This window comes from Ailuropoda melanoleuca, chromosome 8 (genome assembly GCF_002007445.2).
Source record: "Ailuropoda melanoleuca isolate Jingjing chromosome 8, ASM200744v2, whole genome shotgun sequence".
Lineage (NCBI taxonomy): Eukaryota > Metazoa > Chordata > Mammalia > Carnivora > Ursidae > Ailuropoda > Ailuropoda melanoleuca.
The window spans coordinates 102,700,134-102,727,915 of record NC_048225.1 but is presented as its reverse complement, the minus strand read 5'-3'; the positions used below and the strand labels follow the sequence as shown (position 1 = coordinate 102,727,915).

Genomic DNA, 27,782 nt, shown 5'->3' with positions numbered 1-27,782 from the left:
AGCCCCACATGGCCAAGTCCCAGGCCAGGCCCAGCCCAGCCCAGGCTCAGTCCTTCGGGGTCAGCAGCCACCCAGACACCAGTACATGGGAGCCCTGGTCCTGCGCCCCTCTGGCCCCCCTGTATTGGCTCTGGTTGCCCCCTTTATTCTGCCCTAGACACAGAAAGGAGCTGGGAGACAGTGGGGGCCCGATGCAGTGGAAGGCTCACCCTGGGGGGGGGTTGCAAGGAGGGCCTAGATTCCCCTTCCCAGGACAGCAGGGGGCAGGAGATAGGATGTTGGATCTCCTGGGTCCCGGTTGGAGGCTGATGCCCTCCTCCTCCCCACGTGGGACAATAAGCTGAACTCTTTGTTTTCCTCTCCAGCATAAGACTGCAAGTATCCCGAGAGCAGGACTCAGGTGTGGTTCAATGTTATATTCCTAGCAGCTGCCACGTACTTGGCACACAGTAGCCCCCCAATAATACTTGGGGAAGGAAAATAGATTCATATAAGACGCTCAGTGAAAACCAGAGAAGGCAGAAAAAGAGGGGGCAGGAGGAAGGAATAAGGAACAAACCCAATGACTACAGAACAGTTACTAACATGGTAGATACTAATCTGATCGTATCCATAATCACTTTAAATGTGGCTAAAGGCAGAGGGAGGGTCAGAGGTCGGCCAGAGGCTCCGGCATGGTACCACAGAGCAGCCACCTGCCACAGGGCCTACAGGGTCCTCAGGTCCCGCCTCCGTCACCCAGCCCTGGCGCGTTTAAGCCGCTCAATGAGGTAGTTCCAGCAAGAGTCTAACCACACTTCCTCCTGCTGCAAGAGCAGCCCTTCTCCTCGCTGCCAGCCCTGGGTGGAGGTGGGGAACAGCCTGTTCTCTCGCTCTGCAGGGAGCTGGCCTGCACCCCTGCCATCTGCACCGGGAGATCAGAGCAGCCTGAACCGCTGGCCGCGTCCCAGTGCAGGGGTCTGGCGAGGCAGTCTCTCGGAGGGCCGATCAATACACTCATTTTCCGTCACTCCCACTTCTGCAAAGCCCTATAAATCACTCACGTGCGCCACGACCCTGGATGGGGGAATCTCACATCATGATGTGGGGGGGGGAGGGGGAAGCTTATTAAATCAAAGCCTTTTTTTTCCATCTACCATTCACGAAAACTTCAAAGTGCCGTGCTCAGAGCTGGAAAAAGAAAACAGAGAGCTGGCGGTACTGGGCCCTGGGGACTCAGCCAGGCAAGAATCAGGCCGGACACGCACCGCAGCCCGGGGGTGAGGGAGGTGGGGCTGGGGCCGCCGAAGTGGTTTCCCTGATACCAGTGCCGACCATCTGGGCCATTTGGAAGGTCCTCCTTCAGGGCCCCCAACATCGAAATCTTGCAGAGGCCTGACCACCCACACCTCTCCCTCCCCCGCCCTCCACACTGGTCCTCACGTCTCTGCCCTTATCACACCAGTTGGCCAGGGAGCCAGGAGCTCCTGGCGACACAGCACTAGCAGGCACTTGACGGGGGCATTAGAGGGCCTGGCTTCGAACCAGATTCAAACCTGCTGCATTAGCAAATTGCATGACCGCTGCAGAATCCAAATTTCCGCATCTGTAAAATGGAGCTGAGATCTGCCCAGCCCAGCCCCCACTGTGCTCCCTGTGGCCATCTGGCACAGAGTTCTGCCCACAGTCTCTCCTTCCGTCTCTCCTCAGTCATCCCAGGAGACGGAGTGATCTGCCCAAGGTCCCAGAGCCAGCAGCTGGCACTGGAATGGCAACTCAGGTGGGCTGCCTCCAAAGGTAATGTTTTGTGTTTCACACATTGGTGTTCCCAGAAGACTGGGAGGGAAGAGAGGACAGGGACCAGCGTCTTTCAGTCCTCAGTGTCCCATACTGTCTGAGCTTCTCAGACTAGAATATGCGTGACGGGCAGGATCCAATGGCACTCAATACGATATCTGGCACAGAAGTAACCGTCCTCGCCCTTGTTTGGGGAGGAGGCCGAGTGAGGAGCCCAGAAAAAGGAAAGGCATTGTCTTCGATCCTAGAGGAAAGAGGAACACAGATCCCCGCCAGGTCCATCGAAATCCACTTGTGTGACCTGTTTCTCTTCATGAATGGCTACCTTCACCACGCAGAGAGAGCAAAGACCAGGGGCCAGCACTGGAGAAAAAGGAGGGGAGAGAAGCTCCCCATCTCGGCAACCTGATAAAGACACAGCCCAGCACCGCTCGCAAAGTGCTTCCCAGCCACGATCCGACTTGTTGCAAACATCAGCTTGCCGGGTACACAAAGAGAGGATTGTTGCCATTTTGCAGATTGGAAAACTGAGGCCCAGGAAGGTTCAGTGAGTGCCCAAGGCCACCACTTGGCAGCTTAGTGTCTGAGCTGACACTGAACTCAGGCTCCTCTGACCCTGGCCCAGTGCCCTTCACAGGATGCACTCTAGCTGTGGATGGCAGAGAAGCCATCCCATGGCTGCCTCTCTAGCCCATCTCCACCACTCTCACCTCCATGGGATCACTTCTGCTGCCGTGATGCTGGCGACACCTCCGGATTTAGCTTCCCTGCCCTTGTGATTGAAGCAGTTGTGCAAATGAGCGCACAAAAGCCCTGGGGCTTGCGAGAAAGCAGGCAGGGCCTAGAGGAAACCAGGCGGCAGGCCAGGCCCGTGCCCACTGGCAGTCTCTGCCCCGGAAGCCGCAGCCATCTTAGCTCAGCCTGTGCTGACTTATCTTGCTCTGCAGAATCTTGTGTTGTGTGTGCATCTCGGCCTAGAAGCTCCCTGAGGACGGTCGGGGCTGCGGTGCCCAGCCTGGAAATCCCTGAGGACGGCGGCAGCGGGAGTGGGCTATCTCATCAATGGCATCCGCTTTGGTACCTGGCGGGCACCAAGTTCCATTCTAAGTTTGGTTATTTATGAGCTGGGTAACCATTTTCAAGTGACTTTACCTCCCTGGTCCCCTATTTCTTTATGTGTAAAATGATGCTGATCTCGGCCTTGCAAACTACAGAAAATTAAATATGCGGCCAAAGAAGGCTCCCAGCGGGGCTCCAGCCACTGAGGAGATGCTCGACACGCAGGCACTATCCCCTTGCCCCCACCAGCCTGCATGTCCCCTTCTTGGGGACCGTCTCGCCCTGGGCTTGGGGAGGAGCCTGGAACAGGAAGGGAGGTGCCCAAGGCGCTGGACCCAGAACAGGGATGGGACACACCCTTACCTGCGTGTAGGGCTTCGTGCGCCTCCCAGCCCTGCCACACGGCCACTTCCCCAAGACCCAGCTCGCAAACGTCAGGCCTTGGCATGCACGTAAAGGTGTCAGCTGTCCACCCCCACCGCACCAGAGACGGAAGACACACACACACACACACGCACACACACACCCCATCAACCATCCATCATCCTCCCTCCCACCTAACAGCAGGAAAGGGGAAGAACGAGCCCCATGATCCTGCAGGGAGATGTTGGGATTACGTGTTCCTTTTCATGTCTAACAATGGACAAGCTCACGCGGGAGGTACTATTACTTCCATTTTGGTTCAAAGCAATTGAGGCTGAGAGAGTTTGGCTAAGGTCAGAATACACAAGCAGCAGCAGCCAGACTGGGAGACCAGGGTGGCCAGCCTGGTGGGGAAGCAGGTGGGGGCCGTGAGTCCTCTCTGCCACTGGAGATGCAGGTCCCGTGGGGTGAGGGGAGGCGGCTTGTCCCGGTGACAGACCGGGCCCTGAGATCTGGCCTCCTGGTTCCCAGCCCCCAGTCTCCCTCTGCACTGGCCGGATGGGGAAATCACGTCTCCCCCAGCCTCCCCTGGTTTGGGAGAAGCCTTCCTGTCCTTGATTCTCCTCACAGGTGTTTCGCTGGAACATTTTTCTTCTTCAAGTCTTGCCTGCAGACTGAGCTCAGGTGCGGGCCACGTTCCGACAGGAAGAGTGGGGTCCGGAAAAGGCCCTTCCTCGCCCAAGTGACTCCAGCAGTGGGAGGAGACACCCTCTCCCGTGGGGTGAAGGCCCAGCACCAGCCTGCACATTCAAGTCGTTGCTGGTTCCTTCCCCGCCAACCTCAAGGCACGCCTCCCCGCCTGGTGTGGCCACAGGGAGCTTGGCGGTGTGCAGCCTCTGCTCTACCCGCACGCCCCTGCCCGGGGAGCACGCTGGAGCCGGGAGCAGCAGGTGGCAGGCAGCATGGCCTGACATCCGAGAGGGAAGACGCTTTCTCTTTAAACATCAGCTCCAAAGGCAAAAGTGGCTCGTGTGCCAGGCGTGCGGCAGCACCCACTTCCTGACCCTCCCCGCCTTCTCGTGGCAGCTCCGTCTGGCTCCTGGGTTTCTGCTCCCCTCGCGCACCTGCAGCCCTGCAGAAAACATCAGCTCCTTCTGCAACCTCCGTGCCAGGCTATCAGGCCAGCCTCGGGCAGCACTTGGAACTACAGACCAGAGAGCAGACTTGGGCTGGGGATGGGGATCATGGTAACACCTTCCTCCCCCGACATACATCCCAGTGCCACCGTATCCCCGAACAATGAAGCCATTCTCCCCTCGAATTCCAAGAACACTGCCTCACAGATAACTCTTTGTGGTAAGGATTGGAATTAGGCCCATTTTATAGATGGGAAAACTGAGAACCAAAGAGGGAAGTGATTTACCCCAAATCACCCAGAATAAATGTTGGAGTCAAGGCTCAAATACAGATCTTTTCATTCATCCATTCAGATGTTCATTCAGCAACTCTTGTTACACTTAGCAGCTATGTGCCCGATAGCACGCTGTTCAACCTCGCTGGGCCTCAGCTTTTCAGAAACTGTGGACATTAGGGCTATATTATACAACTAATGTCAAACACTGTTAGAGCCCCTAAAATTATGCATGGATTTAAATAAGAGAGTCCACTCCCTCTCCCTCTGCACCTCCCTCCCACTTGCACTCTAAATAAATAAATAGAGTCCATATAAAGTATTTAGCGCAGGGCTTACCACATATTAGGTGCTCAAGGATCACTTGCTACTATTACCATTCATTCATTAATTCATTGGGCCAGACATCAGATATCAAAAATGGGTGGAAAGCACGCTGGGCACTATGGAGACAGATGAATAGGCTTGGACCCGCCCCCCAAAACACACACACACACACAAACTGCTCACAGGCAAATGAGGGAGATTACCTCCATGCAATTTGACAAGGGCTGTGTTTAAAGCCCTTGAAGAAGAGAATATGGGAACATGAAGGCAGATCAAGGAAGGCTTCCTGGAGGAGGTCTTATCTGAGCTGAGTATTAAAGAATTAGTAGGAATTAGACAAGAGAAGAGAAGAAAATAGCTTTCTTGGGGGTGCGTGTGTGTTTGTGTGTGTTTGTGGTTAAGATGTGGTCTTACATGTTAAATCCCCTTCTTTTATCTTCTTCTCCATACCAAGGACACACAGGGTAAGAAGTGACTGGCTTGGAGGCAGGGAAAGTGAGTTTTGAGCACAGGAACAAGGAGGTTTGGGGCTGAGCATCCTGGCTGGGGGAGTGACCTTGGCTTTGAGTGCCTGGGTGCAGGGCAGGCCTGCTCAGGCCTCTTGCTGCGTGGCAGCTGGTAAACTGTGTCTCACTACCAGAATGTGTGTCTGTGCCCTTGAGGACAAGACCTGTGTTGTCAGAAAACACTTGTTGACTTAAACCCATAAACTGTGTTCTTATGTCAAGGAGGATTAATGGTGGGGGATGGGGCTTGAGAACTGGAGGTTGGGGGCGGGCCACAAACAGGAAAGAGACTAGCGGGGCTGGGACTCTTGTCTGGGCCTCAGAGAGTGAGAGCTGGGATGGGGGTCAGGGGGGAGCAAGCAGGGTCAAATGAAAGGTCTGGAACCCCAGGGTATTATTTTTTATTTGTAAAGATAAAAATAAAAAGCTATAACACCTCCACACACACACACACACTCCCACACAAGCACACACCCAGGTATGCACGCGTGAATGCACACACACACCCCACTGAGAGCCCGAAGCCACAGTGGCCTCCTGTCATCATTACAGGTGGTGGTGGCAGAGGCGTCGCGCCTTCACACCCCTTGCTGGCTCGCTGCTCACTCCCAGACCGTCAGCCCCTGGGGCCTGACACAGCCACTCTGAATGGTGTCTGTGTCTCTCCCCAGCCCTTATCATCAAGGCAGCCCTCGGAGCCCAGGACACAGGGAGTGGGGGTTGTGTTTACTCTGCAGAACACGAGCCACCTTGGAGGTGTCCGCTGAGCACTGTGAGTCCACAAACACACTGAATGTTTCCCCCCCGGAGAGCAGTTACGGAGCCGCCGGCCCCCCAGGGGATCTCTTGCTTCAGCTCCCTCAGATGCCAGCCCCTCGGGAGGACAAGGAGGGCTCGGGAGGGGCTGCTCACACCCTCCCTTCATAGAAACAGGAGCATGGGGACCAGAGGGACACAAGCTGGGGTCCAGAGACCAGGACTCTCCCTGCAACTTGCCAGGGAAGCTCTGGTGAGACCTTTTACGCCTCTGCACCCTGGCCCCCCGCCCTCCAATCTCTTGGGAATGTTTTAATGAAATAACCCTTCACGCTCCGGTACCTGCCTCTGTGGATGAATACGGAAGATCAGACTGACTTCTTCCCAAGCCGGCCCCTCCATCTGCCCCCTGAGGCCTCTTTCCTCCATGCGAGCACGTTCTCATTCCTTCCCCGGACAGACACTGACTCGGTCACCTAGCAGGCGACCGCCGGGCGCGTGTTAGGTACTGGGATACAACGAGCCAGAGAGATGGAGAGAACCACACCCTGCCCTCACGGGGCACACAACCCATTTGCCATGGACCCGAGCCCCGTGGGACCCCAGCGGTCACGTAACACGGAGCAGTAAACGAAAAAGGAGTTAGGATTACTGGACAAGAGCCCCCACTCACTGAGTACCTACATGTGCCAGTCCCTTAACGCAGCTCATCTCTAGGCCTCCTGACAGCCCTTGGAAGGAAGTATTAAGAAGCCTCTTTGGCAGAAGAGGAAACGGAAGCTCAGAAAGGTTAAGTAAGCGCTCCAAAGTGGCAGAGCTTTAAGTGCCGGAACCGTCGGCCTGGGGAGACTGCTCTTACCCTTCATTCCGCTGATGTATTTCCGTAAAGCAGGGCAAGAGAGATGCCTCCCTGAAAAGGGGATCATTAAAAATATCTGGGGTAGGGGGACTTTTTTGCAAACAGACCTTCCCCTCTTGTGCCCGCGAGAGAATCATTGCCTGGTGAGTTCCCGTTCCAGCTGGGTGGGTGTGCGTCAGAGCTCCTGGTTCTATTGGGATAGGCAAACAAAAGCCCTGAGAAGCAGCTCTTGCCATGCTGTAGTCTGGTCCCCTCCTCAGGGTGGAGAGGGGAGAATCAGAAACCAGTGGCTTCTGAGATCAGACTGCATGCTGCCCACCGCGAGGTCCAGCCTTCGGTGCCCAGGCCAACCCTGCCAACTGCCCTGCAAGGCATTCTCTGCTGCACGAGGCAAAAGGAGACGCTTCTTCGTGGAAGAAGAGACAGGGCTTCTCCGAGCAGCCCCGGGCACCAGAGACCTGGATGGGGCTCCCCCGCCCCACCTGCTCTGCCCATCAGGGCGGGGCCAGATCGGATACTGGCTCGCTGCTTTGTGACTGACCGTCTCTCCGCTGCTTTAGCGGAAACTGCACTGCTCAAGGCCCCACCATGGTCCTGGGGGGACCCTGTTGTAGGGTGGGGGAGGGACAGCTACCACACAGGGGATCAGCACAACCCACAGTGCCAGGCCTGGTGAGTGGCAGCAATACGGGTGGGAACGGGGGCTCTGAGGCACACAGAGAGTCTGGGGACAGTGTCACCTGAGGGACACTGAGGATGGACAGAGACTCCGGGGCCTTAGCTATCCCAGAAGCCACTGTGTCTCGTTCTGAATGGAGCCTGGCAGGAAGGAAGAACCCCAACTCTGCTATCTCCTTCTGGAAGCTTTAGGGAGCCCAAAGCCACACGTCCTTATTGACTGTGGTTCCAGCCTAAGAAAGCCAACGGCCTCCTAAGAAGTGGGAGGACAGTAGATGAAGTGACAGGAGGCACCCAGGAAGCTTGCTGGATATTTGAGTGGCCCCTTCCTCAAGGCTGTGTGGGGGAAGAAAGGGCCCACCTGCCGGACCCCACGAAGGGATAGAAGCTGGAGTGTACTAGCAAGAGAGAGAAGACCACCAGAGAACCCACTAGCATATCGCCTCCACTTGGGTCCAAATCTCCCTCCAGTTTCTTCCTTCCCCACCCTCTCTCCAGAATCGGCACCACCATCTACCCAATGGCTTCAACCATAAACGTGGCAGTCACACTTGACCCCTTCTCCCTCTTTGCACACCCAGCCCATTGCCAGTTGGCTCTAATCTAACACACCCTAACTCTTCGCGGTTCCCTCCATCTCCACTGCCTCCTGGGCTCCCTGCCCGCCCCCACCCACTCCGGTAGCCATGACCTCCTACAGACTTCTCTTGCTCCATCCACCCATCCTCCACACAACAGGCAGGGTGACCTTTTTATGTTAATGTGCTGAATACACTGATTGAGTTTTTTCAATGTTAAACCAGCCTTAAATGCATGCAATAAACCCTATTTGGTTGTAATGTATTAACCTTTTTATCTATCACTAGATTGATTTGCTAATATTTCATTGACAAATCCTGACCTTTTCAAAATGTAATTTAGATTATGTCATTCCCTGCTTAAAGCACTCAGAGGCTTCATAGCACACTTAGAATAAAATTCAAACCCTTAACCGTGAACCATAAGGCCTACAAGACCCTACCTAAGTCCTCGGGCACCTGTAGATCTCCTTGGACACTGACTCAGGGTTTGGAGAAGCCAGAGCCAGCCACAGAGACGAGCAGGATGGCTTCCTTCCTTGAATTCTCCTCCAGTTATGATTGTAGCCACCTTCTCGCTTATCTGTAGGCTGGCCCTCTCCCTCCACCAGTTCCTAAGCCCCAGGGACCAGGGCCCACTCCATGACCGTGATGAGACACCTAGCGCCTGGCCCAGAATCTGGCCCTTCTGGGTGAATGCAGGGATGAACTCTCCCCCTTCTCCCATGCCTGCATCAGTGCCGCTGAACACGGCTGGCGATAAGCACACAACCCCGTCGCCGGGGTCTCCCTTTAGATTCAGCACCGTGAACTTCAGGTGGGCCCTTCATGCTGCCCCCAGTTATACTCCTCTTCCCGAGTCTAGTCCCTCCCCCACTTCCAGAGAATTATTTCACACTTGCTACTCTCCCGACCGCCTCCTCCCGCATCCTCCCTCCCAGCCGATGACCTTGCTTCCCACTTCCGAGAGAAAGCTGAAACAATCAGAAGAGAGCTTCACCTCCCTGCATCTGTACCACACACTCCGACTTCCTGCCTGATGACGACCTCCTTTGCCTCTGAGCCAGCCCGTCTGCGTGGGTCCCGACCCTGCTGAACCAAAGCCACCACCCCCGAAATTCTCTCCTTGGCTCCAACGTCAGCTTTGCACTCTCTGCTGGATGGTTAGTCATCGGTACCCAAACGTACTAACGTCCCTCCAATCTCAGAAAACAACACAAAACAAAATGCCTTGTTCCTGCGTCTCCTGATGGCTTCTGCCCCATTGCTTTGTTCCCTTCGTAACAAAATTCTTCAAAAGAGTAATCTACGTCAACTGCCTTCAATTCCTTCCTCTTCTCTCTGGAGCTTTCTCTAGCCAAGCTTTCTGCTCCCACCACTCCACTGACACTGCTTTTGCTAAACCCAGTGGTAATTCTCAGTCCTCGTCTCACTGGATCCATGGCCAGCCACCCTCAACAGCCAATCCCTCGCTTCTCCTTGACATACTTTCCCAGCTCCGCTACCCGGGCGCCACACTCGCTCCGGTTTTCCTCCTACATCCACGTCTTCTCTTCCCTCCGACCTCTCAGTGCTCAGGCCTCAGGCCTCGTCTCTTCTCTGTCTGTACTTTCGTTCTGAAGATCTCATCAGGGCTGCCTGGGGATGTATACACCATTGGCATGCAATGGCTCTCGTGTTTATATCCCCAGCCCACATCTCTCTCCTGCACTCCATCCTTGCACAGCCATCCACCCGCCCACTCAACATTCCAGAGCTACTTGACAGATACCCCAAACTCAATGTGTCCAAATCTGAACTCCGTTGCACACAAAACCCGGACCGCCCGGCAGCCTCTCCCGCCTTATAATGCCAACTCCACCCTGCCAGTTGCTGAGGACTGAAAGTCTGGTCATGCTTGACTCTTCCTTCTCTCACATCCCACATCCAATCCATAAGCAAATTCCTTGGCTCTTCAAAATACATCCAGAATTTTAACAAATCATCGTACATTCATACAATGGAATTCAAGCAATGAGAAAAAAAAAAGAACCACAAGCCATCGAACAAGCAAACAAAAAAATCCTACTGTTTCACTCAATAACAGGGATGAATCTCAGACATCATTTTAAGCTTCAGAAGCCAGACACAAAAGAGAACATACTACTTGATTCCCTTTATAGAAATTCAAGAACAGGCAAAATCAGTCTATGGGGATGAAGGTCAGAATGGTGATGACCTTTCAGAGGGTATAGGAGGGACAAAAGGGAACCATCTGGAGTGCTGAGAAGTTGCAAATACTGATCGGGGTGGTGGTCACATAGACACAGACAGCTACATGCAAAAATTCATTAAGCTACATGCTTAAGACTTAAGCATTTCACTATATACACATTTTACCTCAATAAAAAGTAAACTTTGAAAATGCTCATCCCGAATTCACCACTTCTCACCACCAGCTCAGCGCCATTCTGTCTCAGGCCACCTCTACTGCAGAACTACCCAGACCCCTGCTTCCCCCTCCGGTGCCTTCTCAATAGCAGCAGAGTGAGCCTTTAAAACCTAAGTCAGATCATGTGGCTTCTTTGCTCTAAACCCTGCAATGGCTCCCATTTCCCTCAGAATAAAAGCCAAAGTCCTTCCAGCAGCCTCCGAGTCAGTAGGTCATGACCTTTCCAGTCGTATCTTCGGCCTCTCTCTTCCTTTATCACTCTACCCCAGCGGCACAGACCTCCTTGCCAGTCCCCCCAAACCAACCCTTCAGGTACCTTCCTTGCCTAGGACCTTTGCTCTAAGCATTTCCTCCACGTGAAATGTTCTCCTAATATCTGCCCAGCTTTGTCCCTCCCCTCTAAAGTTTTGCTCAAAAGGCACCTTCTCAAGGGAGCCTCCATGGCCACCCCATTTAAAACTACAACCCTTTACGGGGTGCCTGGGGGGCTCAGTCGGCTAAGGCTAAGCGTCTGCCTTCGGCTCAGGTCATGATCTCTGGGTCTCAGGTCACATCTCAGGGTCCTGGGATGGAGCCTGTGTCAGGCTCCCTGCTCAGTGGGGAGCCTGCTTCTCCCTCTCCCTGCCCCCCACCCCCGCTCCTTCTCCCTCTCCTCCCCCCCCACACGCTGTTCATGCTCTCTCTCTCTCTCTCTCAAATAAATAAATAAAATCTTAAAACAAAACAAAACAAAAACTGCAACCCTTTCTCCCCACCCCCACCCTGGCAACCCCAATCCCATTTAGCCTGCTCTTTTCCTTTTCCCATTGGCTCGGTCTACCTTCTAACACTCTGCATATCAGATATTGTGGTTAATACTTAGCATCTGTCCTCCATCCCACTAGAATGCAGACTCTAGGGGAATCTTTGTTTTGTTAACGCACGTATCCTGAGTATCTGAGTATCTGTAACAATGCCTGGCACAGAGGAGGCATAAGGTAAATGTTTGTTGAATGAATGAATGAGTGAATGAATGAATGAACAGATCTATCTATATCAGGGCTCTGTATGAGAACAAGAAAGGGTAACCAGTTTCCCCACTCCCCCAGGACAGAGAAGTTCTGGAGGCAGGTGGCAGGGAGATAGTCCCGAAGGGCCTCTCCCGCGTGACCGGGGCTGCAGAGGGTGGGGGTGGAGTAGGGTCCAGCTGCGCCCCCCAGGCACTGCAAGGTGTCAGGCACCAGTCTCCTGACACCCCCACTCCCACCCCAGGCAGGTTGGGGGTTTGTCCTCAACCACCTTGGTCTGCAGGAATCCACAATTTCAACAGTGGCTGAGAGCCTCCAGATGGAGGGAGAGACCAGACCAGCCCACTCATCTTTGTATCCACAGGTGCAAGGCCTGCACAGTGCCTGGGACATGACAGGGGCTCCAAGTCAGTTTATGACATAGCTGTGTGGAAGCCACCATCTCCTTGACCTTATACTTCCACTCCTGCCAGGGATAAAACTCCCAGGGTGAGGAGCAATGCAGGAGAACTTTCCTCATCTCCTCTTCTTCAGGGTCAGGGAAGGCCCTTGCCACTGCTTCCACCTCCCTGCCCACCCCCAAGCCGGTATTTCCAAGGGGGCAGGAATGCCAAGGCCCACCCACCCACCTGCCCCCTCTTCCTCTCCCATCCCACCATGACCCACCAGCCTCTTCTTTGCCCTACAGCAGCTGGCAGCCTCCTCTGGGCTTGAGTTAAAGAGACTGAAGATGAAGAGGTCATTCACACAGCCCAAGGAGCCCTCCGTCCTCCTTCCTCTCTGCTCTGTGCCCACCCTGCCAAATGCGGACAACTAGAAAGAGCCATGCTCCAAGCCTCTCCCCGGGGAGCTGCTCTCCTCACCAAGAGGCAAAGAAACAGGATGTCCAGGCCTCAGGGACTAGAGACTAGGTAATGAGAAGGAGGCCGGGCCAGCCAGTCCCGCCCTGTCTAGCCCAGAAGGGCAAATGGGCAGAGGGTTACCAGACGTACCTCTGGGGATCAGCAGTGTCCATGAACTTGGGCAGGAGGAGTGGGGAGAAGTGGAGTAAAGAGAGAGGAAAAATATTTAACTTCATTTAAAAATCCTGGTAGTTGGAAGCTGTGCTCTGCACCGGAAGGCACAGCCAGGGCTCTGGGCTTGGCCCTGACCGCACAAACAAGGTGAATTGTGGGTACCATTGTAGCGTTAATCGTAATTATACAAAATCAGTCACAATCCAAACAGCTAAAAATGTAAGAAGGAAGAAGTAAGACATGAAATTCATTTATTCAAAAAATGTGTCCAGCATGCCTACTCTGGGCCGGGCACAGGGGATACGAACACAGATGGGGTCCTGGCCCTCCTGCTGTGTCGCCGGCTCAGAAAAACCACCTAGACCATAAGGAACTGGGAAGAAGTGGATACAGCCTGAGTCCCTAACAGAGGAGCCTGGCCCTGTCCAGGTGAGAGGGGGTCAGAGATGTCCTCCCGGAGGAGGGGCTGTGTTAGCTGAGACCTAAAGGATGAACAAAAAGACAATCCAATATTTTACCCTCATAAAATTCTTACAAAATCATTCTTATTGACATAGGGAAATACTTATAATACAGTAAGTAAATAAAGTGGGATATAGAGCCACACATGCTCTCTACCATGTAAAAATTATATTTATATTTCTCTCTATAGAGAAAGATACAGATATATAGAGATACAGCTATATATAGATACATGTGGAGAAATTTTCTGGAACACCAAAATGTTAACACTAGTTATCTGTAGGTGGTGGAATTACTGGTGACTTTATCATCTGTATTCTTCCCCATATTTCTCAACATTTTCACCGTGCGCATGGATTGCCTTCGTGCTCAGAAATGAATATCAAATGTCAGGGCACGGCCTCTAAGGGTCCACCCCATGAGCCTTGGTGGAGGGGTTCTCTAGACGGCATCGTGGCCATTCCCCTGCTTCCAAGCAGCACTAACACCTGGGCAACTTGTTCCTAAAGCCCTTAGAGGCCTCCTGGAAGGAGTTCCAATGCCAGCTGGGGGAAGCTTTCTTTCATCCTTGAAACTCGTCCAGATTTGCCTCCACTAAAATCCACGTCCCCCCTGCACTCGGCAGGCTCTTTAGCACCTGAAGGTCAGCCCTCATTCAAACAAAGACATTTCCCTTTTCATCTCAAAGGGACAGGCTCTCTTCACTTTCTCCCTCAAAGCCCACCACTGATTTGCTGACTTATCCTGGGGAGGCTGCCTGCTCTGTTCTGTTCCTTGAGGAGGGCCCATTGTCAAGGGCTCCTCCTGCCCGAGCCTTCTCCATCAGAGGCTGGGGATGGAGAATCAGAATTGGGAGGAGGAAAGGGCTAGAGACGGAGTGACCTTGAGCTGGAGCCCTGGGTCCCTGCTGTTCCCCTTCTGCAAGTGTGAGGAAGTCAAGCTGCAGGGCTCCTCTCCCCCCAGCCAGTCGAGGCCTGTGACTCACCCCCCCCACCCCCAGTAGGGGAGCTGGAGACAGCCTACCACCCCTGAAGGCAGACGGCACCATAGAGAACAATTGTTCTGGGGCCCTGGGGCCACGGCTGGTCTCCTGCCGGGGTACAAGCACGGGAGACACTTGGGGTATCAAAAAAGACCCAGGCTCACCGGGTGGGAAAGGCTCACTTGATTTCTAACAGCAAACATGTCCTAATCTACCAGATTTCTCCGCTGCCCCGGCATGCTGGCCTCCAACGCTTTCTGCTGGGCTCCCCCGGGTCAGCAGCCCAGTTGGGCCGGCCTCCAGCTGTGGACAGAAGCCGGCCTGCCAGCAGCTCCCCTGCCCACTGGAGTGAAGGTGAGGAGGTCTGAGAGGGAGGCGCCCAGCACGGCCGTGCAGAGCGCAGAAGCCATTGGCAAAGATCAGAGGAGAAAAATCACCCCACTGACAGCCTTGAGGAAACTCCTTCATAAATCCCACAGCTTCGTGGGGCTGATTCAAGATACATATGTTCTCCCTGGTTACAGACATCTGCTAGACAGGCCCGGATTCAAATCCTGTCTCTGCTCCTGACAAGATGTTTGTCTGGGCAAATCACTGAACCGCCCTGGCCCTCAGACTTCAGTCTTTCTACAGAAGCGTCAATAGAATGGGGATAGCAATGCCGTCTACTAGTGAGAGGCTAGGAACCCTAAATGCAATGAAGCATGTAAACAACAACAACAACACGTAACATTGTGCCTGGCTCAGAACCACTAAGAGCTAGAAAACACAACCCAACACAACCTTCCCAGGGTCTCAACACCGCATCAGCAGGAGTCATGATAAGGAAGAACCACATAGCGCCGAAAGGAAGCTCGGAGGCCTCAGATCTAGTCCCTTTACCAAACAGATGAGGTGGGGGTTGGGGCTCAGAGAGGTTGAATAGTTTAGCCAAGGACGCACAGTTAGGTAGAAACGGAGCAAGGCTCAAACTCAAGGTTTTCTGACTCCCAGACACCCAACACCCCTTCACGCCACCCCAACCTCTCTGGCCACAGGTAGCCCTTGCTCAGGGCACCCCACCCCCTAACCAGCCCCCTGGAGTAGGCCACAGAGTCCCACCAAAGAAACTCAGGGGAGGGGCGGTGGAAGAATGCTGGAGATTCCCTAGAAGTAGGAGCTCAGGGGAATAGGGTCTGATTAGCAGGCCAGCGGGTGCTATGCAAATAAGATACAAAACACATGTAAATGACCACAGGTTATTGACAAATCAATAATTCAAGCTTTCTTTCTTTCTTTCTTTCTTTCTTTCTTTCTTTCTTTCTTTCTTTCTTTCTTTTTTTCTTTTTTGTAACTGGATCATACTATGTGATGTGAAGCTTTTTTCTCCTTTGGCTTTTTGCCAAATGGAATGAAATAAAATTTGTGGTTGGCTGACCAAACCATGCTTTGCTTGGTGAGGGGCCCAAGCTCACTGCTATCACCGGGCCACCCCACAGATGCCCCACCACCGCTCGGTCAGTAGTCCTCCCCAGTGTCCACAGCATCTGTCTCTCCCTGGCTTGTCAGGGCAGCAAGCCAAGTGCGGGGGGTGGGGGTGGAGAACCTCTGGCTGAGAGATGCTCTCCCAGGCCCAGCAGCCTGCTGATTCTGACTGCCCAGGGAGGACCATGCTGTTCCTCCCGCAGGGGGACCCAGGGGCCAGGGCCTGGAGTGGCCCAGCCCGTCAGCCCAGCCTCAAGGATCCTGGCTTTAGGAGCTAGACCCCAGCCGCCTTTCTCCCCCTGAGAAGACTCCTATCCACAGGACAGGACACTCCCAGGCACTGCCGGGGTGTGGTTCCAAAGGAACGGCCTGAGCTGTTGGGGCAGCTGTGGTCAGATCCCTGAAGGAGAATGCAGGGGAGGTCTAGTTCCCAGGAAGAAGGTTAGAGGTTAGACATCTGGAAGGCCTGACGGAGGCTCAACCCTGTAGGCTCTGAAAACTCATCCAATTCAACTGACATTTACTAAGTGTCTGCCTTGTGCCAAACACGGAGCCAGGCATTCTGGAGAACTTGCAGAAAGGGACCACAGGCAATTGCTGCTCAGGTCACTGCCCTGAACACACTGACAATCCACCAAGGAGGAAGAAACATGCACAAATAGAACTTAACAGTATTTTGAAACCTGCCTGGAAATGCGGTGTGTGCGCGCACGTGCATGCATGGATGGGGGGAGCCTATGTGCTGCTGGAGAAGAGCACGAGTGTGCGTGGGGTGGGGCGCCAGGGCTTGCTTATTCACACCCACTTTGAGGCATATGTTAATAATGTCAATAAAACTACACACATGAACATACCGCTTACGGCTTGCAGGTAACACTAAGTGCATTATATGGTACTAAGTGTTTTATAGATAGTTTATTATATTCTTCCAGTCATTTTAGGAAGAAGGTACTGTTATTTTTTTAAATGATACTTATTCATTTTTTAAAAGATTTTATTTATTAATGAGCAAGCACAAGCGGGAGAGAGGGAGAAAGAGGCTTCCCGCCGAGCAGGGAGCCTGATGTGGGACTCGATCCCAGGACCCCAGAATCATGACCTGAGACGAAGGCAGATGCTTCAACAACTGAGCCACCCAGGCACTGGAAGAAGGCACTATTATTCATGTCCCCTTTTATACATGAGGAAATTGAAGCTTCACAAGGTGAAGAAGGGGCTTTCCCAAGGTCACACAGCTAGGAACTTATAGCTAAGATTCGAACCCAGACCTGTATTCTCCACCTCTAGGCACCCCCCTGCCTTGGCCCTCAGAAGACAGCTCCCCAAGACCCCCAGCTCCCAGAGGCCGGAGCAAGAAGCAACCACAGCCACCCCCTGGAAGACCGAGTGTGCCCCCACAGGGCGAGCAGGGCACATTCTGCAGGCCTGTGACCTCTGTCACATCGGGATCGGGCCTTCGGTTCACCTTGGCACCCGCTCAGCAGACAGTTTCTCGAGCGGCCCTCCTACATCTGCATATCTGAGTGAGTTTCCTAATGTGGCAACACCTTGTTATAATGGTCCGGCTCAGAGGCCCAGGCCGCTCTAATGCGCTGAGACCGGCTTTCTCTGCACGGCCCAGCCACGACCTGGGACCAATGGCAGCAGGAGGCCCCTCCACAGCGGGGCCTGCAGGGGACTTCAGGGCTCCCTTCTCTGCCTCCCCCTGTCCCCTGAGCTGCAGTCTTCACCCACCTCCCCTGGGAAACAAGGTCGTGAGGGAGGTACACAGGGCATGTCGGAGACTGGCATGTCGGCGCCCGGGCAGGGAGAGTCAGGAAGGAAGGTGGGAAATCCAGGCTGTGCTCCCAACCAGCTTCGGGAGACCCTGTGGGTCTTTCCGAAGTTTCTCCTTTACCAGTTCCTACTCCACCGCCCTTAGAGGATCACAGAGAGGACAGGAGAACAGTGGTGCATGAAGAAAAGCTTCGAGAAGGTAAATGTGCACAAATGTAACACACACGGGAGAGACGTGGGCGCCTGGGCCTGCCCGGGCAAGCTGCCAAGTGAGGCCAGAGGCCCCGTGTCCTAGATATGGAAACTACTCTGGGAATGGCAGGTGCCAGAGATGGCCAGATCTCCCGGTAGGAAGGGAATCTACTGGTGGTGACCAGACTCAAAGAAGGGGCCAGCATGCCTCACAAGTGTCCCAGCAGGACCAGCACAGACTGGCAGCGCGCCCGGGCATTCACTGGCACTCGGTGGCCCAGGCAGTGCCTGGTGACGAGATTATGGCCTGGCAGGCCCCAGCGTGGACTGGACACCCGCCTGAGGACCGCCACTGTCAGGCCACCCACCCTGGCGCTGCCTGGGCCCAGCATCAGCTCCCCTGTGGTGCGTGACAAAGCCACACACAGCTTAGCAACAGAACAGGGACTGTAAGGGCGGGCACCTGCATCTCTCCCCCCTCCTGCCTGCAACAGAGATCCCGTAAGTGGAAGTTGGGCAGAGGTAATCAGACGCTTGGGTTCAACTGGACAGTGCTGGAGGGTGGAGCTGGCTGCCGCCCACACCAGAAAACAGGAGAGCTGAAGAGTGTGTTCGGGAAGCCTGCCCGGGGCTGGCTGGAGAAGCAGCTCTCCTGCCCCTGGTAGGCCACCCTCCGGACACCCCACTCTAGCCATCTGCTTGGCCCCTTCCCCATCCCTGGTTGGGTGGAGCTCAGTTTATTCCCACCCATCACTCACTGTGACCGTGTTTGTGGCCCCCCTCCAACCCCCCCCCAGGCTGGACGGGCAGCCTCGGCTTCCCCGGGCACGTTAGGGGAACAGCAGCAGCTTCGGCTCTGGGGTCCTGGGCACTGCCAGGTTCCCATTCCTCCAACTACCTAGCCCCCCACTGCTTCCACTGCAGCTCAGCCTGGCACTGTAGAGGGGACAGGAAGGCAGAGTGAGGGCTGGCGCACAATGGCCCAGGGACTATCTGGCTTCCGTGGGGTCTTCTGCTCTACCTTTCGTCCTCTCTAGATGGCCCTGGAGCCACCCAGCATGGGGCGCAGGGTGGGGCGCAGCGGGTACCTTCAGCGGCTCTGGACTCACCGGAGGGGGATCTTGACGCGGAGGTAGCGGTCCACGGCGATTGCCAGCAGGGCCAGAATGGAACTCTGGGTGAGGATGAGGACAGGGCAGGCGACCATGAGGCAGGTGTGGAAGTAGGTCCGTGGCCCAATGTTGATGAGGATGGCTAGTGGGATGACCAGAGCGCCCACCGCCACATCAGCCACCGCCAGCGAGACGATGAAGCAGAAGGTGGCATCCCGCAGTGCCTGGTTCACTTTCACCGCCCAGATCACCAGCACATTCCCGGGCACAGAGACCAGGGCGATGAGCACCTCGATGCCAATGTAGGCGGCCTGGAAGGCCGAGATGGAGGGCGGCATGGCAGGCACAGGCCAGGCACATCAGCGGACGGGCACCAAGGGTCAGGAGGCAGGTACCTGTGGTCACGGAAGCCTGGGGTGGGGAAGCATGCCTGGGAGGGGCAGGGGGAGCCCGGGCAGCTCAGACACTCTGGCTGCCTTTTGGAGCAGTACCCCACTTGGCACACCTAGTGCCTGCCCAGGCTGGTGGAGAACCCTGGCCCTTTCTCTGCCTAATCTTTGTCCCCTCCCCTTATCAATCCTAGAGGTTCCATTCAACAACTTAAAATAGCAGTGCTCACTCCTCCACTGGCTTTTTTATCAGGTGTGAGGCAGCTCCCTGGGCACGCACACACCCCACAGGGGTCCCTGTGCCTGGCTCTGCCCACCCATCCCACAGAAGAGGCTGCAGGGAGCTCACCATCCTGCCCGCTGGCCACCAGGGGGTCCCGGAGGAGGTGCCCAAAGTTCTTGGCACCTGGCGGCGCGCAGAGCTGCGGGGCCGCGCCGGGCAGGGCTGGGCTCCAGGCACCGCGCAGCGGCTCATCGTCCACCGGCTCCCGCCGCAGCTCTCCCAGCCCGGCCTTTCAAGCAATCACATGGTGCAGCGGAGGCTCGGCCCCGGGCGCTTTTAAAGAGGTAGCGCCCCGGTGTCGCACCTGGGACTGGGCTGGCAGGCGTGGGGCTGGGGGACGGAGCCCAGCCGCAGATCGGGGCGCCGGCTCCCCTTTGCCCGGCCGGAGCGCACACGTGCCCGGCACCACCCACCCCGGGCACTGCTGGCGCCCGCCTCTCACAGCTCCCTGATCCCGCTCCAGGGACCCTCCCAGGCCAGGGACTCTCGCCCGCTCCTGCCCCAAGGGGCATTCTGGCCTCCCCTCTCAGCCCTCTCCTGCATCCCCACTGGGGAGCCCCGGGGGCGAACCGAGGCATAGACTTACCCAAGGTCACCAGAGCTGGCAGAGCTCCTAGCCACCTGAACGGTTGTGTCCCAGCGCCCTCCCAGCTCGACGCCTTCAGCAGCAGCCCGCTCCGGGGATGGCTGGATGAGCCAGGGCCAGCCTGTCGGGTCCAGGGCGACGGTCGCTGGCTGGGACTCGACGCGGGCGCCGGCGCCTCCGTCGCCCCCGGCTCGAGAGCTGAGTGACAACCCGGCTCCGCACACCGGGAGGGGGCGGGGGCGGCGGCAGCACCAGCGGGCCCCTCCCTCCTCGCCCTCCGTCTCCTCCCCCACCCCCTCCTCTAAACAAAGGAAGTGACTCTGGGTGAGAAAAGCTGGGAAAACGTGAGCTTTTCGCAGGGTCTGGTGTGTGAATCCAGCGTCAGGAGTGGACAGACGGGCAGCCTCCCTGTGTTCACTGGCTCCCTTCTCAGTGCGTGATGCCGGGAGGGAGCCCCGGTCTGGCTTCGGGCCACCTCTGCACCCTCTCACCTGCATGAGAGGCATGGCCTCTCACCTGCAGGGCTCCAGGGTGCCCCCCACCCGAACCCCTGCCCCCAACAGTCAGCTAGAAGCCCCAGCACACGCTGCCACCTCTCACTGCTGAAACCCTGCTCTCTCATGAAACCAGCCCCTGCATATTCCCAGGAACTAACATCCTTCCAGAGCACATTACTTTGCAGACTATCCTGAGTCATTATATTCATTTCTTCTCTATCTTTCAGAACTGCTTGTTCGTCTATTAGCAATGTCCATTTTACAAATGAGGGCACTGGGACTCAGAGAAGTGATCTACCTTCCTAAGATTATCTCGGCCACTGTCATCCCCTCTTGTGCCCCTTTTCTTTCCTCCCCCTCCCTCTTCATAGCATGGCACCTAAGCCAAAAAGTATCCAGTGCAATCCCCTCAGGTTATAGATGAAGAAGCAGACCTGGGGAAGGAGGGACTTCCACAAGATCACATGGCAAATCCTAAGGGGCCCAGAGTCAGAAACCAGACTCTTGACTCCTGACACAGTGCTCTCCACGCTGTGCCCCATCCTGATCCCTCGCGGCTGCCTCCTGCTGCAGTTACAGTTTAGGTGGCCCACTGGTACTCACCCAGGACCTCCTGGGGGCAGACTCTCACCCAGAACCCCATGCCTTGCAGAGACCCTGATCTGAGAAAGCCTTGTTCGTGGATGTTAGAAGTGGGCCTGGGAGGGCAAAGAGAGTCAGGCTGTCAGGCAAAGATCAGGCCCACCGGGCCACACCCCGGCTCCTGCGGGCACTGCCCCCTTGTTGGATCTCCAGATAGGTAGAAAAAAGTTCTGCCCAGAGGAGGGTAAGCATACAGCTTCTGGGGAGGGGGTTCTGTGCTAAAGCCCCAGTGGGGATGGGCTGGGGCAGGAAGCTGAGCCGCTGGGAGGAGGGGGTAAGGACAGGTTGAATCTTCTGGGGGAGGAGGAAGAAATCCGGCTTGGGGAAAGATCACTTCCATTTCTGCCTTCTGGGGAGCAAGGAATCTGTGCCTCAGACAGCAAATTGCAGTCCTTCCCTGGAGCCCAGCTGGAGAAGCTAGGATGTGCCCACTCTCCTTTCCCCCTCCTTTCCCTCCACTTCCCCTGCAGACTTCCTCAACACTCTCAATGGCATCCCGACATTCTGCTTTGTCCCCACAGCACGTGAACACGCCGACCTGTGCACCTATTCCCCTGTCTTGAACCCTTGCCTTGGCCCAGGTTCTTTTGGGATCAAGGCTTTCTTTTGATTTTCACTCAGCCCCCTGATTTTCACTCATGTAGCTGATAGAAAAACCCCAGGAAGACCCAGGCAGGTCTAGCTGGGGCTGGGGGCAGGAGGGGGGGGGTTAGTGATTGCATCACCCTATCTAACCTTCCAGCATCTTCAGCTCTGGAGGGCACCTGAGCCCTCCCCCAATTCTTCTTACTGTGGGTGGTTGACGTGCAGTGGGCACGTTTGCGGGGTGCCTGTAGATGATTTGTTTTTCTTCAGTTCTGGGTAAAATGAACCAAAACCCTCTTCCCTTCTTTCCTCTCTCTCTCCCTCCCTTTCTCCCTCAACCTCTGTCTGTTCCCAGGGCCAGGCCTCCTGGGGGATTACACTGGCCTGTTCAAGAACAGAGCTGGCCCAGTCAGGGTCCATCCCAGAGAGCTGTTCTGGAAAAAAAACACACTATCTCCTCAGAGCCTTCTGGGCAGGAGGGAGTGGGGGTGTCCGTGGTAAACACAGTGCTCCTGGGCAGCAGAGCCATTTGGTGCCATGAAAAGAGCACTTGATTAAGAGTTGAAGAGCTGAAGGCTAACTTCTAGGCCTTACTCTGCCACTCACTGAATGGGTGGTCCGGGCAAATCACGTTTCCTCCCTTGGCTTCTGTTTACCCACCGGTCAACTCAGGCAATTGACATCTTTCGTCCTCTCCTGCTCCAACAGCTGGTAAGTTCATTCCAAGGGGAGAGACATGGCCAAGATGGAGACCATGGGTGCTGGGCCTTTCTACCTAGAAAGCGTGTGAGTCCTGACTACTCCATCTAGGGCAGATTCCAGGACTGAGAGGAAGAGAGTTTTGTGGCCGGAGAAGGGGGACATCAGAGGTCTGTAGTGGGAAAAAGACAATGTGGGAAGGCGTAGGCAGAACAGGTGAAACAAGATACCCAGGATTTACATTGAGCCAAAAACTCTCTGGCTTTCCAAGTATGTCCAGGACCCCCTGACTAGATGACCCTCCCCAGACCGGGGGCCACTCCTGCTCTGCAAACACATGACCCTCCATGCTTTCCCCTGCCTTGAACAGCTGAGTCTTGGCTTCTTCACCCATAAAATGGGCATGGGAATACCACCTTCTGCATAGCTGCGAGGGCTTAATGCGCTGACTTATGAGAGTGGCTGGAATAGATATTTTATCCACAAGACAAGTAGGCAGCACCAGGCAGCTGGAGTGGTGTCTGCAGTGGAAAGAGTAGGGGAATGCAAAATTCTCGAATTTGCTCTGTGCAGCCAGTCGTCTAAATCCCACAGGTACCAGACTTGGGGGCCCTTACAGGAACCCAGTGAAAATCTTTTTGTGGCTCAAGGGACAAGATAATATCACAGTGAGTCTAAATACTCCCAGGGCCTACCCTTCACCCCCTGGCCCCTTTACCTCTTTGTTCCATTTTTTTCCTTCCGGAGCCCCATCCTGGGCTTCTCCAGGCCCCTCACCGCTGCAGTCTCTGTGCTGAGGGCAGGGCTGTAGGGAGAAGAGGGAGGGCTGAAGTGTAGCCCCCCTGAGGGGCCACCTTACATGCCCTCCTTCGTAGAATTCTCCAAACTAGACAGGGAAGGGTCTGTCCAAGGAGGGAAGCCATTCCTGGACACCCATTCTCAGGATACCAGCAGGGGTGGGGTAGCGAGGCCAGCGAGGCCCCCAGAGAGGCCTGGGGGAGTGAATGAGGTTTTAAGATTTGTCTCTTTCCCTTTCCAGCAGGGAGGAGGTTATTTTGGTCTCTGTGGTGTTTTTCAGCATTGTTCTGGGCAGTATGTGTACAAGGAGAAAGCGGAGGAGGGCTGCGCCAGGGCGGGCAGGTTGGAGGGGAAGGATTTCTGGATGGCTGGGAAGCCCCTGGCCTCCCCCTCCCCCCCCGCCCGGGAGCCCACCTCCAAGCCCCTGCAGTGACTTCCTCCGAGTTGCCTCCCTCTTCAGATTTGGAATCTAGGTCTCTCTGAGTCCTCATCCCTTCTCCCCTCTCCCAGGTCAGAGGCTCCTGTGGGGGAGACGCTGGGGAAGGAGTTTCCACGTGGCCTGCGCATTCCCCTGTGAGCCTGCGTGCTTGTGAGGGCGGGGGAGGCATGGGATCGGTCGGGGCTAGTTAGTCCAAGTTCCTCCAGACAGCATGGAACTGTTCCTGAAGGAGGATGTCACTGTCATTCCTTCTCAGCCTCATTGCTCCTTTGTTCATTCATTCATTCTTTTATCCTATTCAACAAACATTTGTTGCACCCCTTTTTTCGTATCAGACAGTGAGCTGAGCACTGGGGATAGAGAGATAAGAAAACCGAAGTCTCCCCCATAGTTTCCAGAAAGAGCTCCCATCAGGTGGGGAACATCGGCTTGAACAATACACGTCCCTCCTGTGAGGATAGGATGTCTTTCTAACCTCAGTCTCCACCCCTCCCCAACCCCAGTCTTGTTGAATTTCAGCAGGGATGAAAAAGAGTTGATGCCAGGGCTGGGAGGGTGGCTGGCAGCCTTCTCACCAGTGGGGTGGGATGGGCGGTTTGTACTGGGAGCTGAGGACCCTTCAGGGCTTGGGGCAGAAGCCTCAGGGCCTCCAAGGCTGGGAAGGAGGCTCAGGTCTTGGAGGCTCACAGAGCCACCCACTGCTTTTTCTAGAGCACCTCTGCTCTGACTGGTCAGACGTGTGGGTTCCTGGTGTGAGATTTTATTTGAATGTAAGGTTTTATTAGCTCTGTGGCTTTAAAAAACTTGAAAATTGGAAGTTCAACTCAATGTGTTCATCGTGTAGATAAGGAAACCGAGACCCAGAGAGGCAGTTAACTTGGTCAAACCCACCCATGAGATGGGGAAGAGCCTGGTGCCCAGGGGGAGACATCCAGAAATGAGCCGTGCCCTGGGCCCCGGCCCCATGGATCCCTCGGGGAACCCCTTGAGCACCAGCCAATTAACCCCCCGCTAGAGTTCACGGCCTCCTCAGCTTGCAGGGGAGGGAGGGAGGAGGCCAGCACCCCCAGATGGAGCCAGCGTCGAGTGGATGCCCAGTCCCGTGATAACAGAGGAGTGTCAGGTGCACAGCAGCTATGCCCCACAGAGAGCAGCCCGTTCAATGCTCACCACATGCCTGGCAGGTAGCAAAGCCATTGTCAGCTGAAGCCAAGAGAGGTTAAAAGGGAAGCCACCTGGCGGAGCTGAGACTGTCCTAGTTGTGGTGTGTTTTATTCCTGGCAGGATGTGTGAGGGTCAGGGGGTGATTGGGATTACTGAACCCATTGGTCTGGAAGGGGTTCCTGGAGAAAGGAATCCCCAGCAGCCTCATCCATTCATTGGTTAGCTCAACTAATATTAATGAGGGACCTACGATGGAGATGGCCCTGTTCCAAGGTGCTGTCCAAGAGCTCAGAGTGTGCACCCAGAGGACAGGGCTAGCATCGAGCCTGCTTAGAATTAGCTAGAGCTCCAGAGGGTATGTTGCAGGTGCCACAGGGAAGGCAGAGTGCTCACTGGGCCGGCCCGGCCTGGGGGCCTTGGAGGAGAAGCAGACGCTCCTGCTGGAATGGAGGAGAAGCTCTGCTTGTGGAGAAGCTCTGATGGGATGGAGGAGGGGTTTCTGAGCAAGACCGGGGCCTCGGCTGGGGCACTGACCTCAGGCTGGGCAGCAGGGTGACAGCTGGGGACCATGCTGCTGGTGGCCTCCCGGGGGAGGCTGAGAAGACTCGCATGGGCCAGGCACCCAGGAGAATCCAGAAGACCCCAGCCCCAGTCCCGGCTCCCCTTGTAGCACTGGGTGAACCCCAGTCACTCACCACGTCCCTCTGAGCTTCAGTCCTCTTTTCTATAAAAGAGGAATGATGATGTTACCTGTTTTACTTGTTTGAAAGTGCTTTTCAGGTTGTGAATCACAAGGCAGATATCATGACCCACGCTAGTGATGAGAAGCCTCTGAGCATTTTTGAGCAGGACGAGGATGGATTTGAAAGATGCTTTGGAAAGACCATTCTGTGACCCTGTGCAGAGTGGACTGGTGGAGGGAGAGGTAGAACAGGAAGACCTGTCTTGGCCAAAGAAGATTAAAAGCCAAACATAAGAGGAAGCTGTGGGAACAGAGAAAATGGCCAAGAGAGATGTCACATGGGACTCCCAGGCTCCTTGGCCAGTCACACAGAGCAGCCAGGGAGAATGGAGAGGCGATGACTTAGATTTCTAGCTGGGGCTCCTGGGGAGTGCTGGTGACGGTGGGGTGGGCATAAAGCAGGAGAGGCGGCTTTCAGGGGCTGGGGGCAGGAGCACAGGTTGTGGGGGAATGTGCCTAAGGGGACATCCAGGCACAAGGGCCAGCAGGCTTGTGGACATGGCCAAGGAGACAGTCAGAGCTCCAGCTGGGTCCTCTCCATCGAGGTGGTGGTCCAAGCCCTGGGAGAGAGGAGATCACTCAGGGGGAGCAGGCAGGAGAGAAATTGGAAAGAAGCCGGCTGTGCCCACGGCACCGGGAAGAACAGTCAGAGTGGGGAGCAGGCTAGCAGCTGTTTCAGGAAGAAGGGTGCTGAGTGGTTCAGGCCTGGAGAGCAGCCGTGAAGGATCTGAGGGGGAAGTGGTAGGATTTGGTGACAAGAAGGGGGAGGAGTGGGGGTAGAAACACCATCTCCAGAGTTAACGCTGGAGCAGGTAGGGAAAGGAGGGGCTGCGGGTGCAGACAAGGCTTTGAAAGAGCCTGGCAGGGAAGAGAATAAAAGATGGACGGTTAGCTGCAGGAGAGTGGGGTCAAAAAGAGGTTGGTTTTAGGTGGGGAGATCTGAGCATGCTCACAGCCTGAGGGAGTGAAGCAGGGATAAGGAAGAGATGAATCCGAGGGAAGAGAAACTGAGAACAGACCCCCCCCTTGTCAAGTATCCTAAGTGGCTGCTGACAGCTGGCTGGGCACAGAGCTCTGGAAGCTCACAGACCTGGGGGTACTAGCTTTCCACCATCTCCCAGCCCCTCTCCCCCCACCCCCAATGAGTCTTGAGGGCAGGCCCCCCGGGCCTTCTGCCCCAGCCTGTCTCTCCCCCACTCCCCACACCCCTGACCCCAGCCCACGGGGCGCCAGCCGTGGATTTCTTGGCTCCTCTGCCCCTGACGGCAGCCAAAGAAGCACACCTGTACAGTCCACCTGGCACCCCACCACCGCCGGGGAGATCCCCGGCAGCTCCACCACATAACACACACATGAGAGAGCTCCCTGCATGGCCCACCCCAACCTGGCCATTTTCCCCACCTTCCTGGACTCCCCCCACACTGTCTCCAGGGATGCAAGGGCCCGGGTCCCCTGCTTCCTCTCCCCACAGTGGGCAAAAGGGGAAATCAAGGCAGGGGAGCTCCTGCGGCTTCTGTCATAGTTAGGCAGGGTGGCATCCGGACTCCCTAATGCGTCCCTATTCCTTCCCACCCATCCAACAGCGCCCTTGCCTCTCAAGAAAGAGAAGTATGCCCGTTACCTTCTGTATGTTCTGAGAGGGAGAAGAGGGCCATGAAGGTTGGGGGAGAGAGAGAAGGAGGGGCAGAAGAGGGGTTTCTAGATTAAATTAGGACACCCAGGTGCATTTTTTAAACCGCTTTATTGATGCCTAATTTACCTATCATAAAGTTCACCCATGTAAAGGGAACAACTCAGGGATGTTTCAGCATAATTACGGAATTGCGCAGCCATCCCCATGGCTTAATTTAAGGACATTTTCATCACCCTCCAAAAACCCTTGCACCCATTAACAGTCACTTCCTGACCCCTATCCACTCCTCTGCAGACACAGGCGGTTACTACTGATCTGCCTGCTGTCTCTGGGGGTTTTCCTGTTCTGGACCCTTCATATGAGCGGAGCCATACATCATGCCGTCCTCTGTGGCCGGCTTCTTTCACTTGGCATAACGTCCTCGGGGTTCAGCTGTACTGTACAAGTGTTAGTCCTGCATTTCTTCTGAGGACTGAATAGCCCGGCGAGTGTCTGTACCACACCGTGTTGATTCGCTCGTCAGCTGATGTTCATTTGGGTGGTGTCCACTTTGAGGCTATCGTAAATGAT

The 27,782-nt window shown here is 55.3% G+C and overlaps 1 protein-coding gene across 5 annotated transcripts in view; it reads right to left on the bottom strand.

Annotated features, from left to right (window-relative positions):
* ADORA1 (adenosine A1 receptor) overlaps positions 1 to 23,399 on the bottom strand; it is a 35,186-nt gene extending 11,787 nt beyond the window's left edge. The window contains exons 1-5 of one of the 5 annotated variants that reach the window (XM_019806171.2): positions 23,155 to 23,399; positions 22,398 to 22,608; positions 20,014 to 20,134; positions 19,494 to 19,700; positions 18,753 to 19,185 (exon numbers count right to left, since the gene is read on the bottom strand). In XM_019806171.2, coding sequence (XP_019661730.1) covers positions 18,753 to 19,093 — 341 coding nt within the window. In that variant the 5' untranslated portion in view covers positions 19,094 to 19,185; positions 19,494 to 19,700; positions 20,014 to 20,134; positions 22,398 to 22,608; positions 23,155 to 23,399. Of the gene's footprint in view, positions 1 to 18,752; positions 19,186 to 19,493; positions 19,701 to 20,013; positions 20,491 to 22,397; positions 22,609 to 23,154 lie in introns of those variants that run through there. The other 4 variants (XM_002925434.4, XM_019806172.2, XM_019806173.2 and 1 more) reach the window with 4 other exon arrangements.
* Positions 23,400 to 27,782: the final 4,383 nt, after the last annotated feature.